Here is a 21,504-nt window from a genome sequence, read left to right as displayed (position 1 = left end):
AGCAAATCCCTCTTCTTCAGATCTGCAGATGTGGATCTCTCCTGTAGCTGTATGCAAATGTGTGTGTGTGTGTGTGTGTGTGTGTGTGTGTGTGTGTGTGTGTGTGTGTGTGTGTGTGTGTGTGTGTGTGTGTGTACAGTTTTGTTTTGGCTGCAGTGTCTCCAGCCGTGGTGGTTCCCTCAATGCTGCTGTTGCAGAAAGAAGGTTATGGAGTGGAGAAGGTACACTGTCTGATCACAGGTGGTTCTGCTCTCCGCCACCAGGGGGAGCTGCAGAACAACGATCTCTGTAAACTACACATTCTACACTATTACTTTGGTGTTCTGTAGATGTTCTGCCAAGGTATTCCACTGTTCTTTGGAAGTTCCTCCTCACTAACAAACACTTAAGTTTGTTTGGATGTCAAATCCATGTTCCGTGTTGTTCTCATTGTGTTCCGTGTTGCTCCGGTCTCATGCTGTTGTCCCTCTCTCATATCCCACTGTGGTTCCTAAGGGGATCCCCACTCTGCTGATGGCTGCTGGGAGTTTTGATGACATTTTAGCCATCACAGGATTCTCCACCTGCCTAGGAATCGCCTTCTCTACAGGTCAGAGGATAAGTTCTCCTCAGGTTCCACTTTGTGCTGTTTGGTTCTGTGGCTGATGCTGTGTTTGTTCTGCAGGTTCCACATGGATGAACATACTGAAGGGGTTGCTGGAGGTGGTTGGAGGGATCATAGCCGGGCTGATTCTGGGTCTGTTCTTATGCTGCTTCCCCAGCCAAGACCAGGTGGGACATTGTTCTGTTGGTTGTTCTAGTCGAGGTTCAGTTCTCGTCAATCTCTTAACTGTCCTATTTTTCCTTTTATCAGTTTTATGACAAGTTCTTCTACATATTTTACATGTTGTTCTTGACATTCTTGTCGTTGCTCTTGGTGTTCTATTTGTTGTGCTGGATGTTCTGTGTTGTTCTTGATGTTCAATGCTGTTTACATTTTCTGTACATGTTCTAAATGTTCAAGTCATTTCTTTCCCGTTGCTTTGCTGTTCCAGATGTTGTTTCAGATATCATCCTCTTCATGTGCTGCTCCTTGTGGTAGATGTTTCTGAATGTGGTTCTCAGTGTTGCTCTATACATTGTTCTTTAAGATACAATCTAAATGATAATCTGCAGGAGGACCTGGTCTTGCGGAGAACCCTCATGTTGTTGGGTTTGTCCGTATTTGCGGTGTTCTTCAGCCACGTGGTTGGTTTTGCCGGTGCTGGCGGTCTCTGCACGCTGGTTCTGGCCTTCCTCGCTGCTCTGGGCTGGAAGTCTGACAAGGTACTACACATCAGAACAGCCTTAATCTGGATTAAACACCTGGATTCCCTCCAGTTTATGGAACCCTGACCGTTGTTTCCAGGCGCCAGTGGCAGCCATGGTTGGTCGCTCATGGGACATCTTCCAGCCCCTCCTCTTTGGTCTGATTGGAGCAGAGATCACCATAGCAACACTCAGCGCCAGCACTGTGGGTATGAACCTGACCAGATTACCAACAGACCAAAGAACCCACAACATTAATTGCGTTTGTAGACTTTTTCAGTGAAACTGACATGGTGGGATCCTTCACAGCATCTTTAACTGGTTCTACAGGTTCTGTTGAACATCTCAACAGCGAGAATGATTATCCTTACAAGCTGTGTCTCGTTGAATAAATTTTGTTCTAACTCCGAGAACCGAGATGGTCAACTGGGGGAACCCAGTTCATGCTTCCCGCAGCAGTCAAATAGTTCCTTCTGATGAGAACTCCTGTGAAACTCATCAAGATGAATCTTGCCTTCAACTGAACCCTGCTTGCAGGTTTGGGTCTGGCCTGCATCAGCGTCGGCCTGGTGGCCCGCTTGCTCGTAACCTTCCTTCTTGTTCATCTTGGTGGATTCAACCTGAAAGAGAAGCTGTTCATTGCTGTGGCGTGGCTGCCTAAAGCCACAGTGCAGGTCAGTGCCGCGTGTCCGAGTCCTCCAGTCAGGCTCTAGAGTGACGTTAAAGATTGTTCTCGTCATTTCCTGTCAGGCTGCCATCGGCTCCAAGGCGTTGGACATGGCGAGGGAGGTGGGGGATGAGGCACTCGTCAAGTTTGGTTTAGACGTGCTAACATTAGCTGTGTTAGCCATCTTGACTACAGCTCCCATTGGAGCACTGGGCATTGGCCTGGCAGGGCCACGCCTCCTGGCAAAGGAGGTCAAAGGTCAGCACACACACACACACACACACACACACACACACACACACATATTTGCACAGCTATCTTAGTGGGGACATTTGCTGACATCCTTGACCTCGAATGGACAAGTGCTTGAACAGAGTGTGATATTGTCCTCTCTTGCAATCCTACAGTATACATTATACAGTATACAGTATACTGTATACTGTATACTGTACCTCAAGAGGGTACGGAGAGTCACCACTTATGTTTCCATTCAAGTATTTTGAAGTATTGCATGTAAGAAGGTCCATGGAAATGACAAGATCTGAAAAAAAAAACAGATTAATTGAGGAAAATGTTTTCACTCTTGCTGAGGTAGTTTATGTCTGTTTGAAAAAGAGTACATTCACCAACTGGGACATGGAGTGAGCACTAAGTCTTTCAGTCACATGACTGACCAGCTCCACGCGTAATGTTGTTTATGTGCCATCTTCTGAGAAAAGCACACATGAACCTTTTTCACTTGCTGCAAACCAGCAGATATCTAATTTCCCTTTGTGACATTTCAAACATTTAAAACTCTTTGACAATTAAATGGAAACACAACTACAGTCGTTCGAAGGAGTCACAGCTGTACAAGCAACACACAGACCCTCAAGTGCAGTCTGGAACAAACGGACTGGCTTTAGAGAGTAGAACAGGAAGGAGTAGGAAAAGCACAGAAATATTCTACCAGCTCAGATCCACCAGTAACACCAGACCGGTGGATGGTGGAGGTTCAGTTCTACATCAGATCCACCAGTAAACACCAGACTGGTGGATGTTGGAGGTTCAGTTCTACATCAGATCCACCTGGAAACACCAGACTGGTGGATGTTGGAGGTTCAGTTCTATATCAGATCCAACAGTAAACACCAGACCGGTGGATGGTGGAGGTTCAGTTCTACATCAGATCCACCTGGAAACACCAGACTGGTGGATGTTGGAGGTTCAGTTCTATATCAGATCCAACAGTAAACACCAGACCGGTGGATGGTGGAGGTTCAGTTCTACATCAGATCCACCAGTAAACACCAGACTGGTGGATGGTGGAGGTTCAGTTCTACATCAGATCCACCAGTAAACACCAGACTGGTGGATGGTGGAGGTTCAGTTCTACATCAGATCCACCAGTAAACACCAGACTGGTGGATGGTGGAGGTTCAGTTCTACATCAGATCCACCAGTAAACACCAGACTGGTGGATGGTGGAGGTTCAGTTCTACATCAGATCCACCAGTAAACACCAGACTGGTGGATGGTGGAGGTTCAGTTCTACATCAGATCCACCAGTAAACACCAGACTGGTGGATGGTGGAGGTTCAGGTCTACATCAGATCCACCAGTAAACACCAGACCGGTGGATAGTGGAGGTTCAGTTCTACATCAGATCCACCAGTAAACACCAGACTGGCGGATGTTGGAGTGGTGGAGTCTTCAAAACCTGGGTTGCTAACAAGAGTCTAGAGGAGCCTACAGAGGTCATGGAGGTCACTAAAGGTCATCAGGGGAAACTCAAGAAGGCTGAAGCTCAGTGGTGGTGACCTTGAAGTCATGTGACCCTGGTGTAGCTCCGTCATAGGTTAAAATTAGCTTAGCACTGCTAACACTTGCATTCAGATTTGGAAATGACCACTTCCTGTTGGACTACAAACATACCTCCTCACTCACATTCCAACTTCCTGTTGGACTGCTGTCATTTCTTTCACAGCTGTCTGTTCCTATGCTGCTCTCTGTTGGTGGTGGTATAGAAGTGACATGTGGACAAATCAGTAAAAATGTTTAAAGTGGAAAAATAATCAAACATCTAATATTCTTTATTTGTTGATTCCTGGAAGCCATGCTTCATCATCGATGAGAATTTGATGTTTTTTTCTTATCTCACTTTCAGCTGATAACGTAGTGGGTGGAGCCACATCTCAAGGTGTTCAAGGGAAAGACAACGTGGCGCTCGAGAGCAAGCTTTAAGGCTTCTGATTGGATGAAGAGATGACGGCTGGGTATTGAAACTGCAACTACACACCAGAGCAGGCGTTCAACTGGGTATTGCTTTTACTGGCTGTTTTCATCGTTACATTTAAAAAAATAAAAATGAATAAAATAAAAAATAAATAAATAAAATAGAATTTCATAATCATAGAAACTCTTTCTTAGCAGACAAAAGACAAGCAATGTGAGAGTGTGTGGAGCACAAACTGTTACCCGTCTTTGTCCATGGCTGTCAATCTTAGATTCAGATTTAAAACTTTGTTTGTTCTGACAGAAAATCATCGACAATCAATAATACAACCTGTATGTTCCTGAAATAAAGACGTTTCATCGCACCAATGGTTATGTTGCACCTTCATTTGACTGCTATAAGGCAAGCTTCGCTGCTAATGTGACTTCCTGCTGCCCAGTGTGTGTGTGTGTGTGTGTGTGTGTGTGTGTGTGTGTGTGTGTGTGTGTGTGTGTGTGTGTGTGTGTGCACTTTCCAGACTTGTAGGTCGTTGTTTTATGACACATTTGATTCATTTGTCGTCTCTAATGAGGAGCTGCAACATGCTGGTTCACTACTTTCACACCAGCAGAAGAAGAAGAAGAACCACATGAGACAAAACAACCAGTGAGAACTCAGTTTATTGGTGCTGCAGAGAAACCAGACCAGGCCACAAGCCTTTGTTGGTAAAATTCTTGTTATTTTTGTTTTCTGTTGTTTACAACAGAAACACAGTTTCAAATCAATACATATAAATGAAAACAAAAGGGTGGCCATACATACATACCTACATACAGACATAAACACATTCATACATACATACATTCATATATACATTATTACATCAGTCCATACGTACATGCATACATATATAAATTCATTCATAAATACCCACAAAGTGTTTTAATACATTCATACATACATACATAAATACATTCATACATACATTCATATATACATCATATATACATTTTACATACATACATACATACATACATACATATTTACATGCATACAGACGTTATTATATTCACACTTTCATTCATTCATACATAATTACATACATACATATTTTAATACATAAATACAGTCATACATTCATACATACATACATGAATATATTTATAGATACATACATAGAAACATGCATACATGTATACATACTTCCAACCATACATATACACATAAATTAATACATACATATATAAGTTCATACGTGCATACATACAAGTTTTAATACATACATACATACATACATACAAAGATACATATATTTATCATTGATACGTAATTCCTACATACATTTATACGTAATTACATACACGTGTTTTAATTCATACATAAATACATATATACATACATTCATTCATAATACATACATTCACAGATAAATACATTCATACATTCATACATAAATTCATACATACATATATGTTCAAACATTCATTTAAACATACATACATATATAGAAACATGCATACATACATATATTCATACATACAAATTTCATACATACTTACATTCATAGATACATACATACACCCATACATTCATACATGAAACCATACATACATACATATACTTTATCCATTCATACATACATAGATACATGTTGTAATACATACATACATATGTACATACATACACATTACATTATTACATACAAACAATCATGCATAAATACATACATACATGCATACATTCATATATACATATATACATACATACAAACATACATATATTTTTCATTGATACAAACATACATTCCTACATACTTTCATACATATTTACATACAAACGTGTTTTAATTCATACATAAATACATTCATTCATACATTATTACAATCATATATACATACATAAAGTTTATAATACATATATTCTTACATAAATACATACTTGCATTCATACACACATACATATATACATACATACATGTTTTAATTCATACATACATATATGTTTTTATATATATTCATACATACATACAATCATGCATACACACATATAGTCATACATACATACCTTCATACATAGGTACATTCATACATAGAAACATGCAGACATACCTGAATACAATCATATATACATTCATACACACGTTTTAATACACACATTTACACATACATACATATATACATACATGCAGTCATACATTTATACATACATATATGTTTTAATGACCACTGGCTCATGACCACTGCTCCACCGTGCAGCCCATATATATATATATATATATATATATATATATATATATATATATATATATATATATATATATATATATATATATATATATATGCATACCTGGTTTAATACATACATACATACATACATACACACACTCATACATACATACAGAAATACATTAATTAATACATACTTAAATACATACATGTATTCATTTATACATACATATCTTCAGGCATGTTTTAATACATAAATTCATATATTCATAAAACATGTTCAATAATATATTAATACATACATATGTTTATATATATATATATATATATATATATATATATATATATACATTCATACATACATAAATGAAGACATGTTTTAATACATACAGTCCTACATACATACATACATACATTCATACATAAATACATTTATAGATACACACATGCATTCTTACATATATGTTTTAATACATACATTCATACATAGGTGGCCCGGTGGAGCAGTGGTCCTCCCTGTGGCCCCCAGCAAGAAGGTTGTGGGTGGAGCAGTGGTCCTCACTGTGGCCCCCAGCAAGAAGGTTGTGGGTGGAGCCCCGGCTGCAGCACGGGGTCTTTCTGGGTGAGTCTCCATGTTCTCCCTGTTCCTGCTGGGTTCTCTCTGGTACTCCAGCGTCCTCCACAGTCCAAAGACATCAAGAGGGACCAGGTTAATCCAGACTCTAAATTGACCGTAGGCGTGGCTGGGAGAGCCAATGGTTGTCTGTCTCTATGTGTTGGCCCTGCCATGGACTGGTGACCTGTCCAGGGTGCTGGGATAGGCTCCACCCCCACCACCCTCAACAGGAGGGAACATGGAGGGAGGGATGATGGATGATGAATGGATGGACATTCATACATACGTATAATTCACACATACATATTTTAATACATACATTCATATATATACACATAGATGCATTTTTACATACATACATTCTTTCATTCATACATACGTTTTAATAAATATGTTAATACACACATACAAACATTTATTCATACATACCTACATACACACTTTTTAATCCATACATGCATACATTCATTCATTCACACATACATATATACATATATATGTTTAATACATACATACATAAATAAATTCATGTACTTAGTGGCAGGCACGGTTCTCCCGGTTTACTGAGTCCGACTGAGGTCAATGACGGTACTGCTGGTATGCCTTCTCCCCTAATTAGGTGCCAAAGGTCACCCATTTATAGGTAACACCATCACCACCCATGGAGGGCGTACACACTCACAAAGTCAAAGAAAACAACAGTTTAAGCGAGATGATGAAAATATCTAAACTTAAATGTGGCTCCTACAAGCACATAAACAAACACAAACACAAACATACATAAATTCATACATACATACTTTTATTCATATATACATAGATAATTCTCTCATACATACATACATATATTTTCATACTCACGCTACATGACCACAATCTTCTACAATCTATGACCACTTCCTGTTGAAACTACCCAGTTGTCAGCTCTGTGCCAAAACATTCAAAATGGTAAAAAATTTGAAATTTTTATCAGAGTTTGAACTGGAGAGAAACCATATCAGTGTAATGACTGTGTGAAATCTTTCACCCAGTGTAACTGACAAATTAGCCCACGATGATAGGACATTTACCACATTGACACTAGTTATAAAAATGTACATATATTTATATATACGTGGATAAAAAGCATCAAAACTGCAAGATTTTTAAAAAATACTTTATTGCATTAGTTTTTCTTCAAAAAGCTGACCATAAAACACATCTCTGAGGAAAGATCAATAACACTGCAACGATCTGAAGACATTTCCCATCAGAAAATATTAGGAAGCTACAGATTTTAGGCTAGCTGTCATGGCAGCAACTTGATTTCACCTATTGCATAACAAATTATTTAACTTTTCATTCTTAGTTTCACATATTTTATCGTCAGGGCAAGAATAACTATAGTCAATGTCATCATACAAACTGATCTAAGTAGCTATCTTTACTGCTTAGAAGCTACAGCATCTCTTTCTTGCTAGCTAGCTAATATGAGTTAGTGCTCAGCAGCACCAGGCCTTCCCGGGTCATGTTTACACACATTTTAGAGCAGTATTATGATCGCAGTGACCAGACTCATACTTAAACACAATAAGTTTCAATGTTTACTGCGTCTTCACAGCGCCATGGTGATAGGTCCTGGAAGCAGTACATAAGTTAGCATAGTTGTGTGTGCAGTTCCCTGGTCTCCCACTCAGTGACCTGAAGTCAGGAGTGTGGTGCCCAGCAACTGAAGATATGAGCAGGTTCAGTTCCAGCATATCAGAGCCTCATGGACGTGGCCTCAACTTCTGTTCACCAGAGCTGATTTACTCAATCACATGAAGCCATCCTATTGCCTGCTGGGGGAGGAGCCAGGGGAGGACTACTTCCTGTTGGTGGAGGAAACAGGAGATGACCACTTCCTGTTGGACTACAAACACACCTCATCCCTGATGTGACCACTTCCTGTTGGACTACAAACACACCTCATCCCTGATGTGACCACTTCCTGATGGACTACAAACACACCTCACCCCTGACATGACTACTTCCTGTTGGACTACAAACACACCTCATCCCTGATGTGACCACTTCCTGATGGACTACAAACACACCTCACCCCTGACATGACTACTTCCTGTTGGACTACAAACACACCTCATCCCTGATGTGACCACTTCCTGATGGACTACAAACACACCTCACCCCTGACATGACTACTTCCTGTTGGACTACAAACACACCTCATCCCTGATGTGACCACTTCCTGATGGACTATAAACACACCTTACCCCTGACGTGACCACTTCCTGCTGGACTACAAACGTACCTCATCCCTGACATGATCACTTCCTGATGGACTACAAACACACCTCACCCCTGACATGACCACTTCCTGTTGGACTACAAACACACCTCACCCCTGACCAGTGAGGGAGGGGACTCTCCAGACAGCAATGCTTGTTCTATTTACGGGAGCAAAGGGAATCAGCGAGCGACTTACCGTTAAGTGTAGAGAAGAAGAAGAGAAACTCGAATTGCGGACAACATCAAATAATCAAACACGTGCCAGACTCGACCGGTCGAGGCAGATGGCGGCTTTCCTGATCTGGTTCCAGTCTGTGAATCACTGAGCTGCCTCACCCTCAGCAGGTGTGCTCACTCCCCAGGGCATGCTGGGTAAGTAGTGCACCAGCCACTCTCCCCAGCTGCTCCTGTTATCCTCCCCCCTTCCCTCATCACCTTTTTTCACCTCCCATCCCCCCACCACCCAGTCCAGCTCCTCCCTCCTTCCTCTTGCCTCCTCCCTCTCCTCCCTCAGAATCACACTGTAGCGCTTTCTAGAAGCTTCATCTCCCCCGCCCCTTCTCTCCTCCTTTCCTTCCCTCCCTCTATCTTCTGCAGGGACCCAACACTCCTCCATCACATCTCTCCATCCCTCTATCTCTGCCTGTTTGCTGATCGTACGGTATACCGTCTTTCTGTATATTCCTTGCTCCTCACTTCTTCCTGTTACCTCCTCTGTCTCCCCTCTGCCTCCCCCGTCCTCAGCTTCTCCTCCGTCTCTAGAGACAAAGAGAACAGAGCGATAAAGCGCCATCACTCCTCCACTTCCCGTCACCCCCTCCATCTTGCTGTACGTTACCAGCCTCACTCCCTCTATTGCTCCACCCCTCCTCACCAGCGCGCCATTCAGGGGTTTGAAGAGCGTCCTGCACCAGACGGAAAGTCTCACCACTGTCAGCAGTGTGCATGTAGCCGACGCCGCGCAGAGCAACACGCTCGCCGCAAACAACCAGAAACAGAAAACCCCTGCAGCTCCAGTGTTTAGTTGCTGATCACTGCTGATGTCATCAATCAACCATGAAGGGTAAGTGGTTGTGGCCTTGGTGGCGGTGGCCACTGAGGTGGCGGCCTCAGTGGTGGTGGCCTCAGTGGTTGTGGCCTTGGTGGTGGTGGCCACTGAGGTGGCAGCCTCAGTGGTGGTGGCCTCAGCGGTGGCAGCCTCAGTGGTGGCAGCCTCAGTGGTGGTTGGGAGGGCTTGGCTTGTCTTTGGAGGATTTGTCACCACAAAGATGGTTGTGACATGAGGACTTTCAGTTGTGGCTTGGACATTAGCAGTCAAATCTTGTGACCCATCACCCCTGCTTCTGTGATTGGACCATTCGCTGACCACGGAGAAAGAGTGGAACCAGGACCATGTGACCACTTGGTATGCAGTGTGCAGTTCTGCCGGGGTGTCTGTAGGAGCTGCTCGGCTGGGGGAAGCTGCGGTCGTCATCGGCAGGTCTAAAGATCCTGTTGGCTTGGAGCACAGCTCAGATTCTTCCAGAGTGATTACAGGACGGTCTTTATGCCACGATGGAGACGCACACACCTGAGAGAACGATAAAACACAACAGAGAATTCATGGAAACCTCCAGTCTCCCTCCAGATGTCTCGAGCAGGGACACGTTCAGTACCTGATCCCCACCACTAAGTGTCAGGCTTCACCTTAACACTTCTTACAGGGAGACTCACCACGCTCTCGGCGTCTCCCTGGATAATCCGGCCGTCCCGCACATAAAAATTGAGCTCGTAATCCTCAAGGTATCTACGCAAATAACCAAGCGTACAGGAGCAAGTCCAGGGATTGGCCGAGAGGAAGAGATAAGGCACCTCCACCTTCTTACTGAACCAGTCATCTGGTAGCACACTAATCTGAAATGAAATCCAAAACTGTGTGTTAGAAAATGCCTCCAGGGGCCAGTGTGCGCCCCCTACTGGCCATGGAGCGACAGTAAGCTGCTGTGGGAACGACTGTCCCATCAAACACGCAAGATGAATTGTGAAAATATGCAGGTGTTGGTGTTTGCTCACCTTGTTGTTTTCCAGGTAGAGGGTCTCTATAGCAGGTAGGGGGTGGAGCATGAGCAGAGGAAGCACCCTGATGTGATTGGACGACAGGTCCAGGATCTAGAGGGAAGGACAGGTGTTCTTCTGGCTGATCAACTCAAGGTGTTGGCATTCAGGTGTAACAGTCCAGGTGTTTCTGATGGGGATGCTAAGCTAACATGCTAGTTTTCCTTGCGTCAGTCTGATGGACGAGAGGCGGGGTTCACCCTGGACAGGTCACCAGTCCATGGCAGGGCCAACACATAGAGACAGACAACCTTTGACTCTCCCAGCCACGCCTACGGTCAATTTAGAGTCTGGATTAACCTGGTCCCTCTTGATGTCTTTGGACTGTGGAGGAAGCTGGAGTACCAGAGAGAACCCAGCAGGAACAGGGAGAACATGGAGACTCACCCAGAAAGACCCCGTGCTGCAGCCGGGGCTCCACCCACAACCTTCTTGCTGGGGGCCACAGGGAGGACCACTGCTCCACCCACAACCTTCTTGGTGGGGGGCCACAGGGAGGACCACTGCTCCACCCTCAACCTTCTTGCTGGGGGCCACAGGGAGGACCACTGCTCCACCCACAACCTTCTTGCTGGGGGCCACAGGGAGGACCACTGCTCCACCCTCAACCTTCTTGCTGGGGGCCACAGGGAGGACCACTGCTCCACCGGGCCGCCACTTCCTGACTCCCTGATACGCTATACTAACATTATTGTTGCTAGCTTTCTATTTGTTTCCTCCGTAGTATTTGCTTTGCATCAGTAAGCTAATTTATGATGCTCATTGTAACAGACTGGCTTGCTACAATAGCTACATGCAAGCTAACATGCTAACAAACTGACCTCCAGCTTGATGAGTCCAGAGAAGGTGAGGTTGCTCAGAGAGTAGATGGCGTTGTTGTCCAGGTAGAGTTCAGTCAGCGCGGCGCAGGCGGTGAAGGAACCATCAGACAGGGTCGTCAGTTGGTTCCCCCCCAGTCGCAGGACACTGAGGCTGGGAAGGACCGGCCCACTGCTGGAGGTCACTTCAGGAACCTGGTGAGATGCAATTATGAGATTTAAATCTACATTCATCAACAGAGAAAACAAACATTTGAGAGCAGAACTGATGTCTATCGAAAGCGAAACATGGGGACAGCTTATTGCTCTGGTATGGATCACCGATGTCACATGACTAACAGATCCAGAAGGAACTCTGACACCTTGTTGCCTGTGAGGTCGATCTCATAGATCTGGCTGAAGACCTGAAAGGAGGACCAGGACAGGTGGTTGAACAGGTTCCCCGGAAACAACACAACCTACAAAGAAGAAACATTTCCAGCTTTTAGTCCCGACAAACTGTCCACTGATCAGCTGCAGACAGGAAGCTGGTGCTCCGCTGTGGCGGTGTCTTGTCAGTCAAATATTCACCAGCGCGGAGATAAACAAAACTAGCAGTCAGTCATGAAACCACGACGACGTCCCGTTTCCTGCTTCCAAGAGCAGTTGGGAGGGTTTGAACGCTGAGAACAACAGCATGGCAACCAAATGGTGGCGGACGCATGAGAAGAGAGATAATTCTGCTCCCTGGAGGACAAAACCAGGTCTGGAGAGTCTGGATATCTGCTGAGGTCAGCTGCTTCTCTTATCAGTTACTAAAAAGTGAGAAGAGGAAAAAAAACGGTTTGTCTTAAATACGTAAATAATGTAAATAGAGAATCAGGCGATAGGAAGAGTGACGTAACAACGACAAGCGCTCGATTGATGGTTGCAGTACCGCTACTTCTACCAACAAGAAATCACCAGTAACAATTAGGACAGTAGAAGACGCGTTCTCTCGTCCAGCAGCTGCCGCCGTCCTGTTGCTTCACCTTTGTCTCGGGGTTGAGTCCTGGCGGGATGTCGCTGAAACCCGCCGCAGAGCAGTTGACCCGCAGCCGGTGGTCCTTATCCCTGTCACTGTGGCAACCATTGCCAACCACAACCATCACAGCGTGAAACAACAGGAGGAGGATGAGGAGCTGCATTCCGAAGGTGACGCAGAGCGTTTGTGGAGGAATGAGTGCGCGTGTCTCTGACACACAGCTGCCGTGGCAGGAAGTGTCTTGTCTGATATCTCGCCGCTGCCCTGACACTCCTTTTTCTCTTCTATTCTCTGAGAACTCCTCCTGCCAATTCTTTGTCCGGCCCAGAATACTCTCTGGATTTTACACTGTAACATAATATACTTTGCAGTATATAGTTTGCATTTCGGAGATACTGCATTAACATTGAGTTAGCACAAGCTAACAGGCTAAGGGGCTGTACAGGGTGCGTTCCTATCTCTGTAGGACTTCAGGAGCTTCGTCCAATATGACTGGATGCACCAGCTGGTCACGCTCAATGCTACCGTGAAACAAGCGCCAAATCACAAGTGGTCCAGGTCGTTGTGATCTCCGAGCTGGGAACCTGCAGTTTGAAAATGTAACTTTCTGGACAGTTTAGCTGCTGTTAGCATCAGTCTCCGTTAGCTTCAAGCTAAATCTACATGGCTGGTTCTCCCTTCTGGCGTCACTAAGAAGTGATGCAGCAGAGAAGAACACCTCAGTGAGCTGAATACTTCTATTAGTGAGTACTGGACAGGTAAAATACACTTTTCAGGTGAATTGTTGCTTTGAGCTACCTTTGGTGGCCACCTGTCTTCACGGTGGAGTGGTGCCGCGCCTCAGCAGTGTTTGCCAGACAGGAGGCGTGAACCATGCTGAGGCGGGTGGATGCACTTGGACATTCTCTCACATTCCACCCTCACTGATGTGCACCTGCTGCCACTTCTGTGGGCCCAGTGCCTTGTGCTCATGGGCCTTGTTCACCTCGATGTCCCACAGGACTGTGAGCGCCACAACGTACACCGGCGTCAGTGAAGGGGACCGGGGCACCGAGTCTGGCCGAAGGGTGGTGGAAAGAGGAGTTGCTGGCCGGTATGCACCTGCATATGTAGGTACATACATATGCAGGTGTGTATATGTACATACACATATATGTCCATATACAAATGTCCATACATATACTCACACATATATGTATACATACATGTATGTGTGAGTATATGTAGTCTTTTTTTAGCAGTCTTTTCCTTCTCCACTCAGTGGTGATACGTTGCACAGTTCAAGTCTTTCCAGCTGGGCCGTTCTGCTCACAGCTCCACCCTCCACTCCATGTTGATCTGGAGGTCGTGCGCCGTTCCTGTTCATCCACACGGCCAACAAACAGGTCTTTGCTACCCATAGTGCCCCGGTCATTGTTTGCCCAGCAGGTTTCCTGTGTCTGTTTTTTCGGAGCTCATTTCTGCTAGTTGTGTTGACTCGCAACAGCGCCAATGAAAGGGAGAGGACCCTGATCTTGAACAGCCCAGACCCCCACCTGACGCTTCGTAATCGAGGTGACTTTCAGTTTTTAGTCTGACTGTGAAAATCTTTTGGCGCCAGCCCAGCAATAGAGGTTTGGGGTGGTCTTGGTCCCTGAGGCTTGCGAACTGGACTGGACTGATTCAAACAAATGATGTCATACAATGGAAGGACACAGGGAAGGAGTGTTGAACACATGAAGAAATGGAGACACAGGAAGGCCCAGGCAGCAGCTGAAACCTGTCAGTCACTAGAACGCAGTCTTTTGTACAAAGTATCAAATACACCTGAGTGTTCAATACCTTTTCTGTGTCATTTCATCTTCACACAATTAATGGAAATCTGAGGTTTGATTTCTTTGCTTGTGTGGGTTGTGACCAACGTCTGGTGATGTTTCATGTCAGGAGCACCTTTGGAAAAACATTTACTGAGGAAAAGGGTTCAGTACTTTGTTACCTGCTGTTCTGTCCTTCTTCGCATCCTAAAGCACAGGTTCTTTCAAGGTAAAGGTCAACATGCCAACCATGGTGGTTGTGTGCTCTCCATCGCTTCCTGCATGTTGAGAAGTTTTAAACTGAGTGAGAAATTGGTGGGAAACCATTTCAGCAGAAGCCAGACAGCATGAAGATCCTCCCGCGTCACCGGCTACCTGCCTCGCCACGCCAGCTGAGGGCGGCTCCTACAGCCCCTCAGGAGTCTGTCAGACTCCACAAGCCAGTCCAGCTGACATCTGAGCTGGAGGCAGTTTCAAGTAGGGTCGTAGTCTAGCCAGCGCGCCTCGCTGATCCTCCGGTCAGACTTGTGTCCTCCAGAGGTTTGACGGAGGCCCGCAGATGCAGACCTGAGGACTTGAACTCGGGAAGTGAAGGGAGCTGCTAGCCTGCGTGACCACTAGGGACCGTCCTCCTCAACAACAAACAAACGTGCAAACTGGTGATGCAGTTGGTTTTATTCAAGTAAAGGAAGAAGCTACTGTAGAGCAGAAGCACGCGTGAAGAGCCAGTGGGATCCAGCAGCCGTCAGACGAGCAGGTCACATGACAAGTCAGCAGATTTTCCTGGGTCTCTGCTACGGCTCAGCGTCTCAAGGGTCAAAGCGACCGTCACTGTGACATCACCAGCGCAGCACAAGCAGGAAGTCCGTCTCAAACATGAAACAAGACTGAGGGGGCATGGGTCACGCTTCAATCTGGACCCACAGCGGCTGCACCAACATGCTAATGGCTAACAACTGCTAGTGCTACACTGACTAGCAACAGGTAAGTCTCTCTATAAAAGGTGAGCGCGAACAATCACAGAGCATCAAGAGGCTGAAAGAAGAAACTGGTGTTGTCATCCCAAGTTACAGGAGTTCAGGAACAGAGCGTGGAGCTGGGGGGGGGGGGGGGGGTGAAAGAGACATCGCCCCGCAGAAGTCAAACAATAATGAAACTGTCAGTTGAGGCTGAGACTTATCAGTGCTCCCAAGACCACACAGTTATGACAAGAACACAACATGTGGGGTTGTTCTCGTTGTTCTCTGCTGGCGTTTCAAACGGTGACTCGTTTGAGCTCGTCCACAAATCTGGTTGGGTCCTCAAAGACCTCCTCGAACAGAAGCCTCATCAGGTCGCTCACGTACTCTGGAAAACATGAATGATACAGGGATTAAAACTCCTTCAATGAAAAACTGAATCCAAACCCTCAGAAAGACTCCATGTGCACACAGGACCCCCGTGGGGGGGGGGGGGGGGGGGGGGGGGTTCAGAACATGAAATACATGCAGGTTGGCCTGGGATTTCCACCCAATTAGGACAAGAACAGTGTCACTTTATTTCAATAGCGCCCAAGTCATGTGACCTCAGGTCTCCAAATAGTACCGGATACTTGCGCCAGACTGGAAAACGTTCACCTGCAGGTGCAACATCACATGGGGATGAGGAGATGTTGCGCCTCCTAAAGTCAGGGGCAGGGCGAATGTGGGTGGTGTATTGGAGGTTTGTCTTACGGGTCGTGGGTTTTCCTCTCTGGTCTCGGCCGTTCTCGTTGAAGTACATGGCAGCCAGGTACAGCCTGATGAGGAAGTTTTGACATTAAAGATCTGTAACACGAGAAACTTTTCTACCGCAGACGTTCCAACCACCAGTCTCACCTGCACAGCGTCTCCACGAAAGGGAAGACAATGTTCTTCGGCGTGAAGCGGCGAATGATGCGGCGGAAGGCCTCTAGGCATGACGTCTGGTGGTCGTGACTCAGTTTTTCTACATCCCGCAGAACTTTGTGGTTCAGGAGGACTCGCTCTACTTTGTAGAGAGCCAGCGAACCTGAAAGCACAAAGAGACCTGTCATTTTCACGCCGCCACGTCTATCACACTCATCGGATGACATCATGGTTGTGATCCAAACCTGGCAGCAGCCACTTGCTGTGGTCAATGGAGACTTTGTCGGGATGAGCACACTTTGGGAACAGAGGGTCGTCGTGTGTGTGGATGTTCTGAACATGATTGATCAGCGACTTCCATTTAGCGACCCTCTCTGGTCCCGACTTTGAGGACGCGGCGGTCCAGTAGATGTGGTTCTTGATGATGGGCAGCCATCGGTGCACCAGACACGCCTTGTTTCTTGTCAGTGCTTCCAACTTTTTGGACAAACCTGACGAGATGGACGATGGTTGATTGGTTGGATGTTTGACGATGGAGGAAAGGCATCATCTGTTTCTGGTTTGAGGTTCTGCAGACGCCCGATTACCTTTCTCAAGGCGCCAGACGTCGTAATGCTGGGGGACGCCTCGCTCCTTCAGCAGCTTCTGCACGTGGGATCGGCGGTCCGTCACCACGCAAGCTGCCTTCAGCTTGTTGGCTTCCAGCAGGTCCAGACCTCGCCTCAAACCTTCTCTCTCCATGTTCATGCCTCCGCCAACCTTTTCACCCTAAACACCAACAACAAACTTAATCAATCCCAGCTGTCACGGTGGCCATGACAACCACGCCCACAGGAAGTGCGCCGTCCTTTTTACCTGCAGGAGCTGGACGTCCAGTATCCGGTTGCTCTCCAAGTGCATCAGCGTGTAGCTGGCCAGCTTGGTGGGGTCGCCTTTAACATGAGAGAAGATGGGAGATGACGACTCGTCACACTCTTAGACGCATCTACAAGTGAGGACAGGTGTTACGCTCTGGACCTGGGGGGCCGGTCCTCAAGTCCCCAACTACAGCAATGCGCCTCTTCTCCCTCAGCTGGCCCAGCAGTGCCCGCTGCTCCGTCTTCCATTTGTAGTTGACGGTGGGGTCCAGGTACATCCTGGCATGCTTCTTGAACATCTCGTACTGGAACATCTGGATGTTCATTGCGCGGAGGATCTGACAAAAGAGTAGATGATTGTAACCTGTCTGAGTCAAAAACCAGGTGGATGGCGGTGGCGTCCACGATACCCTCTCCAGCTGAGTGAAGGCTCCCCCAGTGAAATAAATGGCGGCAGACATCTGGATGTTCCCCAGTGGCGTGCTTCCTCTGATTGGCTGGCTGTCCCATCGACTGCTGTACTTGCAGCTGGAGCACAGCTGGCTGAAGGACACAAACGTGCCCAGCTGCCGCCGCCGCACCTCACAGTCCTGCTTACACTCGGGACAGGTCTGGAAGAAGCCCCGGAGGCAGCTCTCAAACACGATGTACTTGGCCTCCTTGTGATGCTGGGCCACACTGCCAGGAGAGACACCAGAATCAAGACTTGCCGCCGCGCAGAGGACGTGCGTGACGGCGGGCAGGGCCTCACCTCGCGTCAGATGACTTGTCAGACTTGCATGGCAGCAAGATTTCAGAAACATTTTCTTTCTCCTCCTCCTGCAAGTCAAGGCGACGTTTCTTGGTGGCTTGGAGACCAGGCGAAGGTGTGGAAGCCTCGCCGCTGCCGCGACGCTCCAAACCTGGAGGACAGTCAAATGAGAGCCTGAGTTGTGATGAAGCGGCAGACGACGACTCAAATTCACCAGCAGCCGGTTGCTGCGTGGTGGCTGATCCACCTCGTTGGTGTTTGTACGCACCACCTGACTTGGACCGTCTAGAGCGGTCGCTGGCCTGAGCCCCGATCGCGGGTCTAGTGACAGCAGAACTCTAGTCAGCTGGAACAATCCGACCCTAACCTGGTGAGCTGTTGTCCATTAAGTAAAGCAAACATGGTCCTGCGCCTCATCGTCAAAGTTACCGATTCACGTCCTCCAGAACTATAAGTGGATGCTGGGGGGCGGAGCATCCACTCAATGCCATCTCCTGTCTTAACACTGGGCCTTGGGGGAGTGGACGGAGTCAAGTCGGAATCAAGATTTCAAGTCATGTCAGTGGCATCGAAGGTCCGAAAGAAATTCATAAAAGTAATAAAACGGCGGTGCTCATCTCAATGACATCATCATCCAACGGCGGCCATCAACCTTATTCCTCTCAAGATCAGCGATGAAGCCGTTCACTGATACACGGACACGCGTACGGAGTCGATGTGATCAGAACTCCATTCAGAAAACCAGCAATGTAAATCTTGTTGGCATGTTGTCATGGTGACCAACTTGGCAAATCATGAGTCGTGCGAACGGCCACCGTTCAGTCAGTATAGCAGCGCTTTTCTGATGCAGTCACTGAATCGATGTATTGAGAACGCTAAACTGTCAGAGATCAAACGCAGCAGTGCACAGAACCTTCGCCACCCTGCTCGGCGTACCCGACTGTGTGCTGACGGACTCTGCCAGCCTGCGGACGGTGGGTTCAGGGTCAGTCTGACATCCCACATGTCTGTGCTGGGGAGGCGTCTGCTGTGATGCACTCTGCAAAAAGACACCAAGAAGAGTAGTGTTACAATACGGACCTACACCACAATAACAGCTGGAACAAGACAGCTGCATGTTCTGTTGCTGTCCTCGGCAAGCAAAGGTAAACGAAACTTCAGCCAGTGAGCAGTGAGCTGATGGAGGCGACCATGATGGCTACCACACTGGGTCAAAGTGTCGCTGGATGACTGGCAGACGACCACCTGGAGGGTTTGTAGATGGACATTTCTGGACAGTTCAGCTGTTGCTAGCATCAGTCTCTGTTAGCTTCCAGCTAAATCTACCTGGCTGGCTCTTCCTGCATTCTGGAGTCACTAAGAAGTGACGCAGGAGGGAGAAACTTCTTAGTGAGCACTAGACTCCCACTACTGAGTACTTGGAAGGTGAAGTATCACTTTAACTTAAGACACTCCAAACCAGCAGGGGGCAGCATATGGACAGAGTTGGGCTAACCAGCTCTACTAAAAGAACAAATAAACGCTGACTTCCTTAGCATTAGCTGACGGCCGATTTACATTCCAATACTCACCTGATCTCAAGCTTTGAGTGAAAGAACGAGTTCGCTGATACAAGCGGTCGCTGGCCTGGACCGCCGCTGCAGAGACTCACCATCGCCAGTTGAGATGCAGCTACATCGATAAAAAGCAGCAAGAGAAGCGCGGGTAAATCGACACTACACGTGGCGTTTGATACCTGACAATTCACGCACGTATGACTCAGTCTGAGGATGTTGTTCTGCAGCGCTGCCTCCTCTTCAGGCTCCTCTTCAGTCACGTGACTCACGCCAATTGTCCTCCATAAGGCTCCGCTCAACCTACAGCGTCGCTGGTAGGACCTTGGTAAAGCCCGGGTTTAACCGGTACTCCACCGCTGCCTGTAGCCAGCACGACCCAACACTGGAAACACCTCAGAACGCCAGAAAACGATAAAAGATCATCTATTCAATTTGGCTGCCAGCAAGTCATGTGACTGTGGGCGGCGGGGGAGGGGGTGTCATGCTCACGAGTTATCACTTGTTACGTCAATCCAATTTTTTTGTGGCCACAAATTATTCTTAATGTATATCCGCTTTGGCCCCTCCGGGACTCCGTAGCATCACCTCTCAGCGTAACCGTCGAGTCAAACCAACACGTTAGCTACGAGCACCAGCGTCGCGCCGGTTTAAACCCGTTACGCATGACACATCCCTCGTGGCCCTCTCTCGCGAGATCTTCTGCACCACCGGTCGTGGTTTGGTTTCCCTCAGAGACGCGGCGGAGGAGGTGGCGTTGAAACTGGTGTGGTCGAGAAAACAGGCGCCATTTTATTGTTATTTATGTATCCACCGACTGAGTTCCGCGCGGAACTGCGGACGCCGTCAGCTGCCTCCGGCTGCCCGAGGCGGTGATGATGCAAGACGCTACTTACGGTGACGATGGTTCCTGTTTCAGTGGGGACGGCTCCCTCCCGTAGCACCAGCCTGGCCGACGACCGCGCCTCGGACTCGGCTTTGTTGAGGAACGAGTCCTCGGTAAAATGGGCCGAGCAAACGCGCAGGGACTCGGCGTAGAGGGAGAACAGGAACCGGAGCCACCGTTCCCGGGTCTCCTCGTCCCTCGGAAGACTGAATAGTTGCCGATTTTCTTCTCTACATACGAAGCACACGGAGCTCTGCATTCTGGAGGTTACGTCTGGTGCAGCCGGGAAGTTGACCTGGAAGTGACGTAGCGTCTTTAGCTCAGCTTATGTCGGCAGGAAACGTTACCTCGCGTGCGCTGTGCCCCGGGCATGCGGGCAGGGGTTCCAGCAACAAACTGCTCCGCCGTCGGTGTCGTCGCTCAGTGCACAGAGTTTATCACGTCTTTCCAACAGGAAGCACTCGCAGCTCCTGACTTCCGGCCCACGATTAAACTTACAAATGGAACATTCCATCTCATCCATTCCAGTTGATGAGCAAACAGTTTTCGTCCCCCAACATATTTTGATTGCTGGTCGTCTTATTGAACATTTTTGGTTTCATCTCAGGACAGGCCAGTGTTTAACAG

At 47.1% G+C, this 21,504-nt stretch overlaps 3 protein-coding genes across 8 annotated transcripts in view; 1 reads left to right on the top strand and 2 right to left on the bottom strand.

Moving 5' to 3' along the window:
• LOC147239006 (sodium/hydrogen exchanger 9B2) overlaps positions 1-4,526 on the top strand; it is a 7,672-nt gene extending 3,146 nt beyond the window's left edge. The window contains exons 6-13 of the mRNA XM_086197159.1: positions 140-221; positions 496-589; positions 665-771; positions 1,156-1,305; positions 1,388-1,496; positions 1,825-1,961; positions 2,038-2,212; positions 4,101-4,526. Of these exons, the coding sequence (XP_086053285.1) occupies positions 140-221; positions 496-589; positions 665-771; positions 1,156-1,305; positions 1,388-1,496; positions 1,825-1,961; positions 2,038-2,212; positions 4,101-4,177 (931 nt within the window). The 3' untranslated portion in view covers positions 4,178-4,526. The remainder of the gene's footprint in view (positions 1-139; positions 222-495; positions 590-664; positions 772-1,155; positions 1,306-1,387; positions 1,497-1,824; positions 1,962-2,037; positions 2,213-4,100) is intronic.
• Positions 4,527-7,814: 3,288 nt separating this feature from the next.
• gp1ba (glycoprotein Ib platelet subunit alpha) lies at positions 7,815-15,449 on the bottom strand. 6 transcript variants are annotated; one of them, XM_086198072.1, is made up of 8 exons: positions 15,341-15,449; positions 15,148-15,239; positions 12,532-12,627; positions 12,173-12,364; positions 11,310-11,405; positions 10,971-11,150; positions 9,954-10,827; positions 7,815-8,839 (listed from the first exon to the last, which is right to left on the bottom strand). In XM_086198072.1, exons 2-8 carry the CDS (start codon positions 15,169-15,171, stop codon positions 8,781-8,783), a joined length of 1,521 nt encoding a protein of 506 aa, XP_086054198.1. In that variant the 5' UTR covers positions 15,172-15,239; positions 15,341-15,449; the 3' UTR covers positions 7,815-8,780. The 6 variants fall into 6 exon arrangements, with proteins under 6 accessions (XP_086054198.1, XP_086054195.1, XP_086054196.1 ...); XM_086198074.1 differs by having other exon boundaries at positions 8,795-8,839; positions 9,954-10,015; positions 10,132-10,827; positions 13,180-15,449; XM_086198069.1 differs by having other exon boundaries at positions 13,180-15,449.
• Positions 15,450-15,648: 199 nt separating this feature from the next.
• LOC147239004 (uncharacterized) lies at positions 15,649-21,355 on the bottom strand. Its single transcript, XM_086198068.1, has 11 exons — positions 20,888-21,355; positions 19,375-19,477; positions 18,439-18,589; positions 18,098-18,365; positions 17,848-18,025; positions 17,686-17,762; positions 17,418-17,598; positions 17,076-17,321; positions 16,822-16,993; positions 16,678-16,742; positions 15,649-16,312 (listed from the first exon to the last, which is right to left on the bottom strand). Exons 1-11 carry the CDS (start codon positions 21,134-21,136, stop codon positions 16,221-16,223), a joined length of 1,782 nt encoding a protein of 593 aa, XP_086054194.1. The 5' UTR covers positions 21,137-21,355; the 3' UTR covers positions 15,649-16,220.
• Between the last annotated feature and the right edge of the window lie 149 nt (positions 21,356-21,504).

The sequence above is a fragment of the Aulostomus chinensis genome, chromosome 24 (genome assembly GCF_037954235.1).
Source record: "Aulostomus chinensis isolate RoL2024-O1b breed Wild chromosome 24, RoL_Achi_v1.0, whole genome shotgun sequence".
Classification (NCBI taxonomy): Eukaryota; Metazoa; Chordata; class Actinopteri; order Syngnathiformes; family Aulostomidae; genus Aulostomus; species Aulostomus chinensis.
The sequence above is the reverse complement of the archived record's forward strand: the minus strand, read 5'-3'. Positions and strand labels throughout refer to the sequence as shown.